General features: G+C 34.2%; 1 protein-coding gene across 1 annotated transcript in view; it reads right to left on the reverse strand.

Moving 5' to 3' along the window:
* gpm6aa (glycoprotein M6Aa) overlaps positions 1-13,715 on the reverse strand; it is a 30,469-nt gene that overhangs the window by 6,747 nt on the left and 10,007 nt on the right. The window contains exons 2-6 of the mRNA XM_056472070.1: positions 10,700-10,892; positions 8,840-8,996; positions 5,581-5,734; positions 5,342-5,418; positions 2,992-3,057 (exon numbers count right to left, since the gene is read on the reverse strand). Of these exons, the coding sequence (XP_056328045.1) occupies positions 2,992-3,057; positions 5,342-5,418; positions 5,581-5,734; positions 8,840-8,996; positions 10,700-10,892 (647 nt within the window). The remainder of the gene's footprint in view (positions 1-2,991; positions 3,058-5,341; positions 5,419-5,580; positions 5,735-8,839; positions 8,997-10,699; positions 10,893-13,715) is intronic.

Consider the following 13,715-nt stretch of genomic DNA (forward strand, 5'->3'; position numbering starts at 1 on the left):
CTCTAGGGCCTTTCTTCTTCCAGTTTCCATGACTACAAAACGACATGCCCAGCGTCTCTCGGTGTGGTGTGTGTGTGTGTGTGTGTGTGAGCGAGATGAGAGAGAGAGAGAAGAGAAGGGAGGGAGGAAAACGAAAACAAGCTCAAAGATAAAAGGATGATGTTAAATAACAACAGAAGGAAAGCCAATGAGAAAGAGTCGACAACGCCCCTAATGCTCAATTTTTCTCCCCCCAGAATGCCCTGAGAGAGCAGTGACAGTGATTCACGACTTTAACCCTGATCCACATGAAGGAGCTGAAGCAGGTGATGTCATTAATTCAGCTCACATCTTCATCTTTGTCACACAAATAAACACACTGCTGTGTTGCTAGCCTCAAAAGTGGAAAATTCAATGGGTTATTTTTTTTGGCTTAAATTATTTTGAAGATTTTTTAAATGAATTGCATTAATTTTTAAAATGTGTTAATTTTTGTGAATTTTTCACAAATAAGCAAGCAACTTAATCATTTGATGAATCAAATTTATCACTTAAAAAAAGACAACTATCAAAAATATTAATATTAAAATATTAAATTCATTCATTTTCTTTTCGGCTTAGTCCCTTTATTAATCAGGGGTCGCCACAGCGGAATGAACCGCCAACTTATCCAGCATATTTTTTATGCAGCGGATGCCCTTCCAGCCACAACCCATCACTGGGAAACATCCATACACACATTCACACACACTCATACACTATGGTCAATTTTAGCATATCTAATTCACCTGTACCGCATGTCTTTGGATTGTGGGGGAAAGCGGAGCACCTGGAGGAAACCCACGTGAACACGAGAATTCCGCACAGAATTGCCAACTGACCCAGCCGAGGCTCGATCCAGCGACCTTTTTGTTGTGAGGCGAACATGCTACCCACTCCGCCACCGCGTCATATTAAATTAAAAAATATTCAAAATTTGTCTAGATTTACAGTTTATACACTACCTGACAAAAGTCTTGTCACCTATCCAAGTTTTAGGCACATCAAATAAAAACTTGACTTCTAGTTGATCATTTGGTATCAGAAGTGGCTTATATGAAAGGCAAAGGCCTCTAGATTACGCCTTTTTTACCAAAATAAAATATGATCATGTCTTGATTTTTTATTATTTAATTAGGACAGTAAGGTCTGACTTTGCTTAGACAAAAGTCTTGTCACCTAACAGAAATAATGTACAGTATAGATTATAAAGTCATGGTGCAGTAAAAAAAGAATTAATATTGTGTATGACTCCTATGAGCTTGGACGACTGAATCCATACATCTCCGCAATGACTCAAATCACTTATTAATAATGTTATCTGGAATGGCAAAGAAAGCGTTCTTGCAGGACTCCCAGAGTTCATCAAGATTCTTTGGATTCATCTTCAATGCCTCCTCCATCTTACCCCAGACATGCTCAATAATGTTCATGTCTGGTGACTGGGCTGGCCAATCCTGAAGCACCTTGACCTTCTTTGCTTTAGGAACTTTGATGTGGAGGCTGAATTATGAGAAGGAGCACTATCCTGCTGAAGAATTTGCCCTCTCCTGTGGTTTGTAATGTAATGGGCAGCTCAAATGTCTTGATACCTCAGGCTGTTGATGTTGCCATTCACTCTGGAGATCTCTCACACACCCCATACTGAATGTAACCCCAAACCATGATTCTTCCTTCACCAAACTTGACTGATTTCTCTGAGAATTTTGGGTCCATGCGGGTTCCAATAGGACTTCTGCAGTATTTGTGATGATTGGGATGCAGTTCAACAGATGATTCATCAGAAAAATCTACCTTCTGCCACTTTTCTAAATGATCAACTGCAAAGCAAGTTATTATTTGTTGCTCTTATAACTGGGATTGACGACAATACTTTTGTCAGGTAGTGTACTTGTGTTTGAGTCTTGTTATTTTTTTATTTATTCTGTAAGCTACTGATGATTTCTTCCAAATGTAAAATAATGTTGTTGTTTTTACCATACAATTACAAAAAAGTCTGAAAGCAATGTGTTCAATTATTTTTAGACAAAACAATTCACAGTTTAGGAGAGTTAATGAAACTGATTTACAATCACAACCCATTCAAAATATTTGTTATGACAAAAACAAACTCTAAATCATAATTTTTCATTTAAATTTTGGGAGAATGTTAGATCTTTATAGAATAAAACATAAAATAACTTTTTTTTCTCACTCAAAAACATGATTTATAAATCCAGAGATTTTACGAGTACTGTATTTTCATTCTTCATTTGTATATCCGCTTAATATTGTACCATATTATATAGTACATATACTTCATTTTCTTTAGCATTTATTTGTCATTAAAATCAATGTTACATAATGTACATAATTATTTATAAATCTAAATTTACCTAATTATTAAGTTGTTGGTGCCTGTAGCTTCCTTAATGTGAACTTCTGGAGCATAAAGACTGGGTACACTTCAAACAGAATTCTACTATTGCATTACTCAGGTTAATTTCAGAAGTTCAAAACAGCTTGCCAAAGTCAAGCTTCTGGAAAGTAAACATGAGACTTTTAAATCATCTTCAGTTCATTTCTCCTATTCAGTCTGCCAAAGACAGACACCTGAGAGTAAAAACAGAAGCACTTCTGTTTTATAGCAGAAACTACAGTGTAATTCTAAGTGAGAGCAACAATGGCACTGTTTTTCGTGTTTAAAATTGCAAGGCTGCTTCCTTTAAAGAAATACAGCAGATTAAGTGAACATGATGTGACTTGACCAGTGGCAAATTTCCGAAACATCCACAACGCTATTATCAGATACCACCGAGGTCTTTTTAGTTTATGTTTTTTATTATTTTACTGAGAGGAAAAAAATGCAATGTGCCACAGCTCAGGCATTTCAATTCAAACTGCTTTTTACCCCTAAATAAAAGAAAATGAACTAAAACTAACTTCGCTCCTAATATACTGGGTCCATAAATGTAGGGAGTAGTCAAAACTCACCATGGCAATGACTGCTGCTCCGGCTCCAGCCAACGCACACACAAACAGATGGAAGGTCATGTCCAGCTTTCAGAAAAAAAAAAAAGTAAAATTAATCTTGTGCTGCTTGATCTTTTGTGAATCTAGTTTTCTTCTCTACATGTATGTGCTGATATTCAGTTATACACTACAATTTTTTTTCTGCCATAAACGTTTTAGTTTAATCAATTTAACTTTTCTAGTCATCTCAACTTGCATCAATCAAACTGACTAAAATTATTAAGTTAAACTGATTAACAAAAAAAAAATAGTTGAAAACGTATTACGTATTAAAGTAATATAAAAATATTTGTTGTCAAGACTTTTTGTTGTATCATTTTTTTTTACAGTGTAGGGTATATTGTGATAAGCAACATGCATGATATTATCTTGAGCACTTCATAATATTAGTGAATGAGTATTTCTTATTTAGATTTTAGAGTGCCTGAAGACTTTCCAGCAAACAATTTTGTGTTTAATAAACATCTTATAGACATCATTTAATGTAGACAGCTTGGCTAAAACAAGGCTAAACTTGAGGCAGTGAAAATCTAATAGATATCTAAGAATTGGCCAAAACTAGGCTAGTCGTTAAATAGACAGATTAGACAGACTTAATATGTGTAGTCGTTCATTTCTGTTTAATTGATGGCTAGTGTAGTATTGGCCTATTCTTAGACGTCTATTAGATTTTCACTGACAGCCCAAATGTAGCCATGTTTTAGCCAAGACGACTACGTTTAGACATCTATTAGACATCTTTTAAAAACAAAACAAAAAAAATGCTTGCTGGGTAATTTGGATATTCTTTTAAACACAAACATATTCGCATTTTCATTTGGTCATAGATATTAAAGTTCCATTTGTAAACATCAGTTATTTACAGTTATCAGTTTTTAATAACAGGAACTAAGAATAAACAATACTTGTATGGTATTTATTATTTATAGTTCAACATTTACAAATGCATTATTAAAATCATTACATGATTTTCAAAACATTAATAAAAAAAGTTAATGCCACATGAGTTCCATTACATAATGTTAACAATAAATACTGTAATAATTCAGTTTGTTCATATTAGTAAATACAAAAGTGTTTTTAAATTGATTTTAGCAATATTATTGATCAAATGAAAATGTTCATATGATTTATTTAAAATACAGTTTGTAAAGTAATATTTTATGTATTTTAGTAGATTTATTAAACGAAACACTTACATTGATGACCAACTGAATAGATCTAATTGGATTTGCATTGTAAACATTAAATAATTAAGATATTCATTCAATTAAATAATTAAATAAGTTAAAAACATATTTTTTTATTTCATATATTACATGAATCTGCAGATTTTTTTTTTTTTACAAAATTCTGCGCAGAAATAGCAAAAGATATCCGCAGATTCTGTTTGGCCCTGCTAATAAGTGTTACCAATTAAACTAAACTGATGCTGAAAATGACTACATTATGTGACACTAATCTCTTAGTTAATGTTTAATAACTCATTAAAATCAAAATGTGCATGTGTTTTATTTAATGGAGCTAATAATAATAATATATTTAAAGGTAACATTGACATAACTTTTGTTTTTGCTATTTTGTACTGTTGACGCTGAACAATTATGGCCAATAAAGCAAAACAAACAAAAAACATACTATGTTTTGATATTATACATAAAAATGTGTCTAATATTTTGTTAGTTCTGTTTGAAAGTGGTGTTAGTGAGGCCAGCAGGGGCGCTTAACCTGCAGTCTGTGCAAGTCCTAATGCCCCAGTATACTGAATGGGACACTATACTGTCAGTGAGCGCCGTCTTTTGGATGAAGCAATAAACCGAGGTCCTGACTCTCTGTGGTCATTAAAAATCTTATGAAAGAGTAAGGGTGTAACCCTGGTGTCCTGGCCAAATTCCCTCCATCTGCCTTTACCCATCATGGCCTCCCAATTATCCCCATACACCGAATTGGCTCTATCACTGTCTCTCCATTCCACCTATAGCTGTTGTGTGGTGAGCACACTGGTGCCATTGTCCTGTGGCTGCTGTTGCATAATCCAAGTGGATGCTGCACACTGGTGATGGTGTGGAGAGACTCCCCCTCATAATTGTGAAGTGTAGGGCCATACATGATAAATGCACTATATTAACACACATTTCATTACATTACAAATATTAGTGCTAAATATTGTAAGAATATACTTTCAAATATATATTTCAAATATCCAATTTGTGATAATACTATATATTGTGATAAAAGCTTCAGCAAGCATTTCAACAACAAAAAAGAGATGTAAATGTAATACCTTCATATGATTATATTGTTTGCTCACCTCATTTGATTCACACATTTTGAAGAAGTTTTCTGATCCTACGCATAAAGTCTTCTCCTCTCCGATGGGCACAACACCTAAAAGAAACAGTCTCTGTCAGTCCTCAGGAGCATTTATAGTATATGAGGTTATAGGAATACAAGACTACCCGTAAGACTGAATCGCTGGAAATTCTTTCCACGCACAGCTGAACACAAACAAACATCTGGCAGTGAAAACTCTCTGATTATGTAACATACCAAACTGGCGCGGGTCAAGACATAAACTCGCTCCCTGCAGAACAGTGGTGTTTTGGCAAATGGTCCAGATGTTGAAATATATGAAGACAGGCAAAGAGGTGAATGCTGTCACACCGAGCCAAGCCAACATGAAGATGTACGTCAGCATGATGAACTGCAAAAATCAAAAGAATTACATGAGAATATCAAATGAGAATATCATTTAAAATATAGTTAAATTTTATATAAAGCACAATTATAGGAATAAAGAAATACATTTATTTGCTTCATATATATGATGACTTAAATGTAATGCATACAGTGCTCAGCATATATAAGTACACTCCTCACAAATCTATATTTGTATATTTTTAATAGGAAGCTATACAATATCATATTTGTGCATGTACATTAGATTAATCATTACTAAAGCCAAATCTGGAGCTTATCTAACAAAATAACTTATGATAATGGTTCAAAAACTAGTACACCCAAAATTATATGTTATAGAAAAATATTAAATACAAATTTTTAAAAAGAGGAAAACTCAAGAGAACCAAAAAAGCATTTAAACATTTTCGTTGAAATTTTTTAGGTTGTAATTTATTTTTGCAATATTTTGCTTGAATTTTATTGTATTATCTTTCAATTTCTAAATATGTTCGGTGACTAAAATATTATTTTAATAAATATATCTGTTTAATAAATCTGTTTAGTTTAAATGCACCAAAATACATTGCCTATAATCACTGAGAAATGGATAAAAATATTCATTTTCAAAATGGCGTGTACTCGTACATGCTGAGCACTGTAAATATTTTTAATACACTTCATGTTATTATGTATAATGTTATTATGTATCTTTTGCAAAGTCATTAACATAACAGATTTATAGTAGAAGTAGGTAGTTAGTAGAAGTTTGTAATTTAGTTTATTCGTCATGAAACATTCAAGTCCATTTTGATCTAGATGAATAAAACATGTTTTGTTTATTTATTTATGTTTTTTTGTGTGTGTTTTCAGCTTTATTGATAGGACAGTGGAGATTTACAGACAGGATAGTGTGGGGAGCAGAGAGAGGGGAAGGATCAGCAAAGGACCTCGAGCTGGGAATCAAACTCAGGTCACTGCAAGCACCTCGGTGCTTTGCTTCGACACACTAATAGGCTATTGGTGCATTTATGCTTAATTTAAGGTACACTGAAAAAAATTCAAGCAGTACTTCATTCAATTAAAAATTTATCTCAGACTCAACTGTATTATTACATTTAGGGAAACTAAAATTGTAGCAAGGTGCTGTAACACAGGTGAAGTTCCATGTACACATTAACAAAATATTACCACACAACATACAATACATCATTTTGTAGGTGCATCTCCCTCCCCCCTGGACTCATTTAATGACCTAATGGTCTTGCAAATAGGAACTCTAAAACGACATCCTGATAGCAGCAGTTGAAACACAGAGTACAATTGGTGATCCAGGGTGCATAGGATACCCTGAGCTCTTTTTAAAACATAATTATGGTAAATTACCATTGGACCAGTTTGGCTGAAACTGATAATCTTGCCTGCCACCTTCACAAGGCTACTCAACCTGTTCTTATTTGACAAACTCAGATTACCGTACCAAGCTACAATGCAGAAAGATAACACAGATTCAATAAATTGTTTATAAAACAGTCTCATCATAGAAGTACAAACCTTTAACGATCTAAGTTTCCTCAGAAAAAAGTCTTTGTTGAACTATTTTTTTTTTATTAAAAATGTATCTTTCGTTTCAGTTAAATATTATTTGTTTTATTTTTCAGTTAATATATTTTAAGTTCTAAACATAGTTAAATATAAGAATTTAAATTAATGGACCTTCTTTAACAAGACAAATATGCTTTGTACCAGGTTATATATATTGTTCTCATGAAGATAGAAAATATAGATTAAGGCATTTTTTTGGGGGTCCAGTGATGAAGTTTAGACTTGAACCATTACCTTATTTTGTTTTAACTGGATGAATGAAAGCTTTTTTCCAGTGTAATAAAAAGCTTCATTTTAGGAAGGAAGTAAACAGTTTTTTTGTTTAGGGATTATTTATGTTCTATTTGGTATACATTCATGTAACCACTTAAGAAAAACAAGTGTTTTGGTCATTTTGGAGATACATATATTGACAAGGCATTGACAAGCCAACAGATGATTTTTTTATGTAAAATTAAATGTTTGTGCAAGTAAAATAATAAATGTATTATGTTTAAAACATTTTAGGGTCATTTTGTTTTTTTTATTTTGTCAAAAAGTTTCATAAATTTGGACAGATAATGGGTAATTCTGGTTAATAGTAGAGAGGTTAATTTTAGTAATTCTCAGATTAAATGTTCTCAATAACTTGATGCAATGATATACGTATTTACATACTCCCAGGGCCATTTATATCAAAGTTGGTATTTAGCTGCACCATGTTGGTCTTTCATTCATTCATTCATTCATTCATTTTCTTTTCGCTTAGTCTCCTTATTAATCTGGGGTCGCCACAGCGGAATGAACCACCAACTTATCCAGCATCTGTTTTATGCAGTGGAAGCCCTACCAACTGCAACCCATCGCTGGGAAACACCCATACACTCTCATTCACACACGTACACTACGGACAATTTAGCTTACCCAATTCAACTATAGCGCATGTCTTTGGACATGCAAATTCCACACAGAATTGCCAACTGACCCAGCCGGGGGCTAGAACTAGCGATCTTCGTGCTGTGAGGTGACAGCGCTACCCACTGCACCCCCGTGCCACCTATAGTGCATTGATATAATATTTAAAAATAAAATATCAATATTGTAAAAAGTGGTATCATGAACATAGAAACATTCAAATCCGTTTAGTTCCATATTAATCCATTAATGAGAAGTAATAGAGCGCATACAATAGTAAATTATATAATCGTAAAGGTTTTGAAAACATTATAGGGTTTAACACAATTTTTCCACCCATAAAAGTTCATTGAAGGCAAAGAATGATTGTCAGATCCCCTTTTCTCTAACAAAACTTCACTGTGCAGAGTTTAGCCATCAGTGCCATGAATTAATTACAATAGCTGCAACCACACAATATCTTTCATGTTTCCCTTGGGACAAACGAATGGAGAATAACTCCCAGAGTTCACTCTGTAATCTTTTATAGCCCATAAAGCGATGCCATCTTTATGTGCGGCAGTTACTCTTAGTGGCTTTGCAGTTGCCCTTTTCTAAATTACAATGCATGAAGCTGCCAGTGATTTCTCACCCATGCACTGACGCAGCGTCCGCAGGTGGTGATCTTGAAGTCTCCATACAGGTCCTTAATGGCTCCACTGGTGAAGAAGCCTTCCACCATCAGAAGAATACCATAGACGAAGAACGCTGAGGCAATGCCGTAGATCACATACTTGATGATGTCAATGCTGTGGGAGAAAAATTAAGTCCAACAATTAGGGGTATGCATGGGGCATTTATACACTTGCACTGTCAACATGTGTACTGTCAATAACATTTAATTATTGCACTTAATTATTTTATAGTGTGCAAATGAGTTTATTTTAAACAATAACCTCAGTCATGTATTGTGTATTTATGGTTTCATTGGCTGTTGTGCTTGTTGATGCATTGCCAATTTCTTTAGACTTTTGCCCCTAAATTCCCTTTGTAGTGTAGCTTCAAATGTAAAATACACTGTAAAAAATGGTGGGTTCCACACAATTGTTGTTCCAACACAATTGTTGTTCCCCCCCAAAATATAAGAATTGTGTTGTTTTACCTCATTTTAAATAAGTAGTTTGAACAAGCAGCAAAAGTTATTTTTTGAGTGTTTGTGGACTCTCACGAAGACATAAAAACTGAAGAATGCTTAGAGATGAAGTCACAAATGCACATCAACTTGAAATAATTGTGGAACTTAGTCGTAATGGAAATTAGTGCAGATTTAGTTCATTTATTTAATTAAGTGCTTAATTAGTGACTGATGGTAAGTTTAAGCTGCATATGAACATGCTGTAATTATACACTCACGTACTTAAACACTATTTCTGTGCCAAATTCAAAGATAGAATGTACTTTCATCAACCAGTTAAATCTTTACTAAGAAAATAAATCTGAAAGTAGAGTTTTTCCTTTAGTGCCACAAAAAGTCAGTAATAACACATAACTGAGTATTCAATTAAATTCGTTTCATCTTAATTTCTATAGCGCTTTTACAATGTAGATTGTGTCAAAGCAGCTTAGCATAGAAGTTAAAACTGTAAACTGTTGAGAAATGCATGCTGATGCTTTATTTGTAGTTAGATTGGCCACTGTGACCTTAGGATTGTGTTTATTACTACTGTAAGTACTAATTACTTTGTGAGTAGTAAATGACTAAGCAGTAAGTAACACTCAGTACTAACAAATAATTGACTATTAAGACAATTGTGAATAATAGATAAGTGAGTACTAAGTAGCCAATAACTGGCTTCTAAATTACAGATACCTCAATACTAACAGTTAACCTACTACTCAGAAAGCATTATTTAACCAGATCACTGAGTACTTAATAATAGATGCCTTATTTTTATGTGCAGCGATGCATGCAAAGAATGAAGTAGTATTTTCTTACACTGTAAAAAATGCAGCATTCTACACAATTCATTCATGTTGTCCCAAAACAAATCGATTGAGTTAACTTAATACATTTTAGTGGATTGAACAAAAAACAATCAAGTTGTCTCGAAAAAATCTCAAGAATTGTGTTGTTTCAGTTCATTTTGAATAAGTAGTTAAAATAACAGTAATTTTTTGTATAGTATTTAAATTACATCAATACCGTTTATTTATAACTAATCTTTTACATATACAAGCATATTTATTTCATTTACAGAGAGTATTTAGGCACTGATAAAAAAGATTCTGCTTGTTTGAATTGTTTGAAACAATTTATATGTGTTGAATTTAAACAATCAAATTAAATTTAGTTATGCTACCTAATTTGTTTGTTTAAAGTCAGCCCAAATAAATTGTTGACAATCACTTAATCCAAGAAATCATGTTTGAATAATTTTTTTCAGTGTGTATATGAAATGTATATCTCAAGATCTATGCAAATTGGCTATTTAAATGTGCTGCTGTCACTTACATAGTAAACACATCCAGACCATCTCCAGGTCCCCGGATCACTTCAAAGTAGTTCTGGAGGATGGTGACCGTTCCAGAGAGAGCTTCGTGTCCACATCCACAGAAGAGAGCCACTCCAGCATACAGCAGTATGGTGGCAATCAGTGACGGATAAGGGATTCCTCCTAGACATTTCAGACAGCACTCCATACATCCTGAGAGAAGAGAAAAAAACATATACGTCACTCATCTGAAAGATACACTCGAGGAGAACAAGATGCTTTTAATCAAGATCTCTTGTGGGTTTGTGTTTGATTCTATTGATCATAAATGAGTACTGAGTATCAGAAAAGAATGTAGTAACAGATGACAAAATACAAAAAAGTACCAAGTAACAGAAAGGAGAGCACCAAGTAGCAGCTACTAAAATACTTTGTAAGTAACAGATGACTGTATACTAAGCAACAGATAGTTGAGTGATAAGAAAGTACTTCGTGAGTAACTGATAACAAAGAAGTACTAAGATAGTACTTCATACATCCTGATAAATGTCAATGACAACTCAGGCTCATTCTGAAAACGTACCGCTATATACATTTCTGGAGAGCGGCAAATACATCCCAGGAGCTACATTTTCCTTGTTTTCCACCAGAGGCTGCTGTGTATGCTTTTTAAGATCTCGACGACTAACTGACTGAGTGACCGATCAACTGACTGACCAACCGACTGACCCATCCTCCTCCTCCCTAAACCCAAGCAATAGTGTTTTCAAAAGCACCAATTGGCCCGGTTTGGGTTTGTGTTTGATTCTGTTGATCATATTGAGTACTCATTATTGAATCCTTAGTATCAGATATGCGATTTCTAAGAATATAGTGAGTAACAGATAACAGAGTACACTGAAAAAAAGAGTATTTGGATTTACTCAAATTTAAGGTAAGTGGTTGCAAACAATTTATATGGGCTGAATTTGAAGAAACACATTAAGTTGATCATTACAACAATTCAATTTGCTTGTTTGAATTTATCCTATATGAACTATATGAAATCCAATGAAACATTTTTTTTCAGTGTACTAAAAAGTACAGAGTAAAAGATAACCGAGTATTAAGTAAAATATAGCTATGGAAGGCATTCCATAAAGGCATTGACATACAGTAGTCAACATGTAAAGTGGATCAAAACCTTTCACCAAATTTGTCCTAAAACTATTAAACAAGATTCATTCTTGTCTTAGGACAATTTTGAAAAATATCTTTGATCCACCTCAAATGTTGACCACTGTCCTTCAAACAAAAACAAATAATGAACTGAAATGACGTAATTTGGAACTAAAACAAAGTTCATTTTGTTTGGCAATTGTAAAATAAGCTCAATCAAGCAAACTTTCTTTTGGATTAGTTTGATTTGCCTCCTAAACACCTTTGAGCTACCATTACTCCGAGACTATTACACAATCGGTGAGCCAGTTCTGGAGCTCCGCCTTCTTTGTATCTTCTTCTTCATATCTACTGATCTCAGACTGGAGAATAATATCCAAAACACCAAGATCGCAACATGAAGCTTGCAGAAGGAGGTCACACACTGAACGAGAAACACCACCACGTCACGTCACATCTTTAAAAGTTCTAAACATTGTTTTCTATTACTGTACACACAGCAGTGATGCCATTCAGTGTCTATTGGTGGCGAAAAGAAATCAACGTAAAGATGTGGTGGGCCAAGATGGGGCTTCTTGTCTGGGGCAGGTTGAAGAAGATATTTTTACCAGATATTTATGAACTGTTCTCTTCGTACAGCCACTATCATTGTTGTGTTTAGGGGTACACATGAGAAGCATGACCACCGATCTAAATATAATGATCAGTGTGAGTGAAACACTGAAATCACAGCCATTAAAAAACAGTATGCCACCACTCTGCCTTTTCAAACTTATTTTTGCCCTCAAACAAAGAATGAAAAAGAACTTTGTTTGGAGTATCAGGGCCTTAACAAATAACTGAGGACTAAGCTGCAGATAACTAAGCACCGAGTAACAGATAATGGAGTACTAAGCAAAAGATAACTGAGATAATACATCCTGAGAGTAGAGAGAGAATACAGGTCAATGTTATTAATCTGAAAGATGCAGTTGGAGAGATCAAGCTGCTTTTTAATAAGGATCTTTTGTAGGTTTATATTTTATTTTATTGATCATATTTAATTATGTGGTTTGGCTCTATTTCAGCGGTTTAGTTTTAAAGTTTTACCACAGCAGAATTTCTACACAGAAAGCAAAGCTAGTGTAAGTGGTCTTCTGTGCTCTTCTTGGTGTGTAGCCTCTGCCTGACAAGACTAACAAGTACCCAGACGGTTGGAAGTAAATCCTCAGTCCATTCACTGTGAGCGCAGTGAGGTCCAGTTCATTCTGTATGTGTGTGTGTGTGTGTGTGTGTGTCCATGTATTTGTTACTCTCCAATGGTTTGCAAAATTGTCCCCATGGCAGACTATTTAAAATTCGGCCCTTGGCAACATATATCAGAGTGAATCATAACACTGTGATTCATGAATAACAAAATGGATGGGAGGATGCGAGAATGGACTTTGACACTTAGTCATTCTGATTGAGTTTTTCCAAATGATTGCCTTCGTGTGTTTCATTTCAAAGCTTCATTACTTTAGATTTCACAAATCAGCAAGCGTGGTGACCAGTGTGTGTTATTCAGAACAAACAAACTTCTGGTTCACTTGAAGTTGATCATGTTTTAAGTGTTTTTAAGTGCATTTTTAAATAGAATTGACTTAGTATCTGTTATTCACTTGATACTCAGTTATCTGTTAAAATAATGCACTGTATGATTATTACTGATTTATTAGGTGGGAATATTGGCAGCTGTTTTATGATTAAAAATAAATCCATTAAAAGATGACATGGTAATTGTCATTTGGGGCTGGAAGGGCAAACGCTGCGTAAAACATACGCTGGAAAAGTTGGCGGTTCATCACGCTGTGGTAACCACTAATAAATAAGGGACTAATCCGAAGGAAAATGAATAAA

This window comes from Danio aesculapii, chromosome 14, assembly GCF_903798145.1.
Source record: "Danio aesculapii chromosome 14, fDanAes4.1, whole genome shotgun sequence".
Classification (NCBI taxonomy): domain Eukaryota; kingdom Metazoa; phylum Chordata; class Actinopteri; order Cypriniformes; family Danionidae; genus Danio; species Danio aesculapii.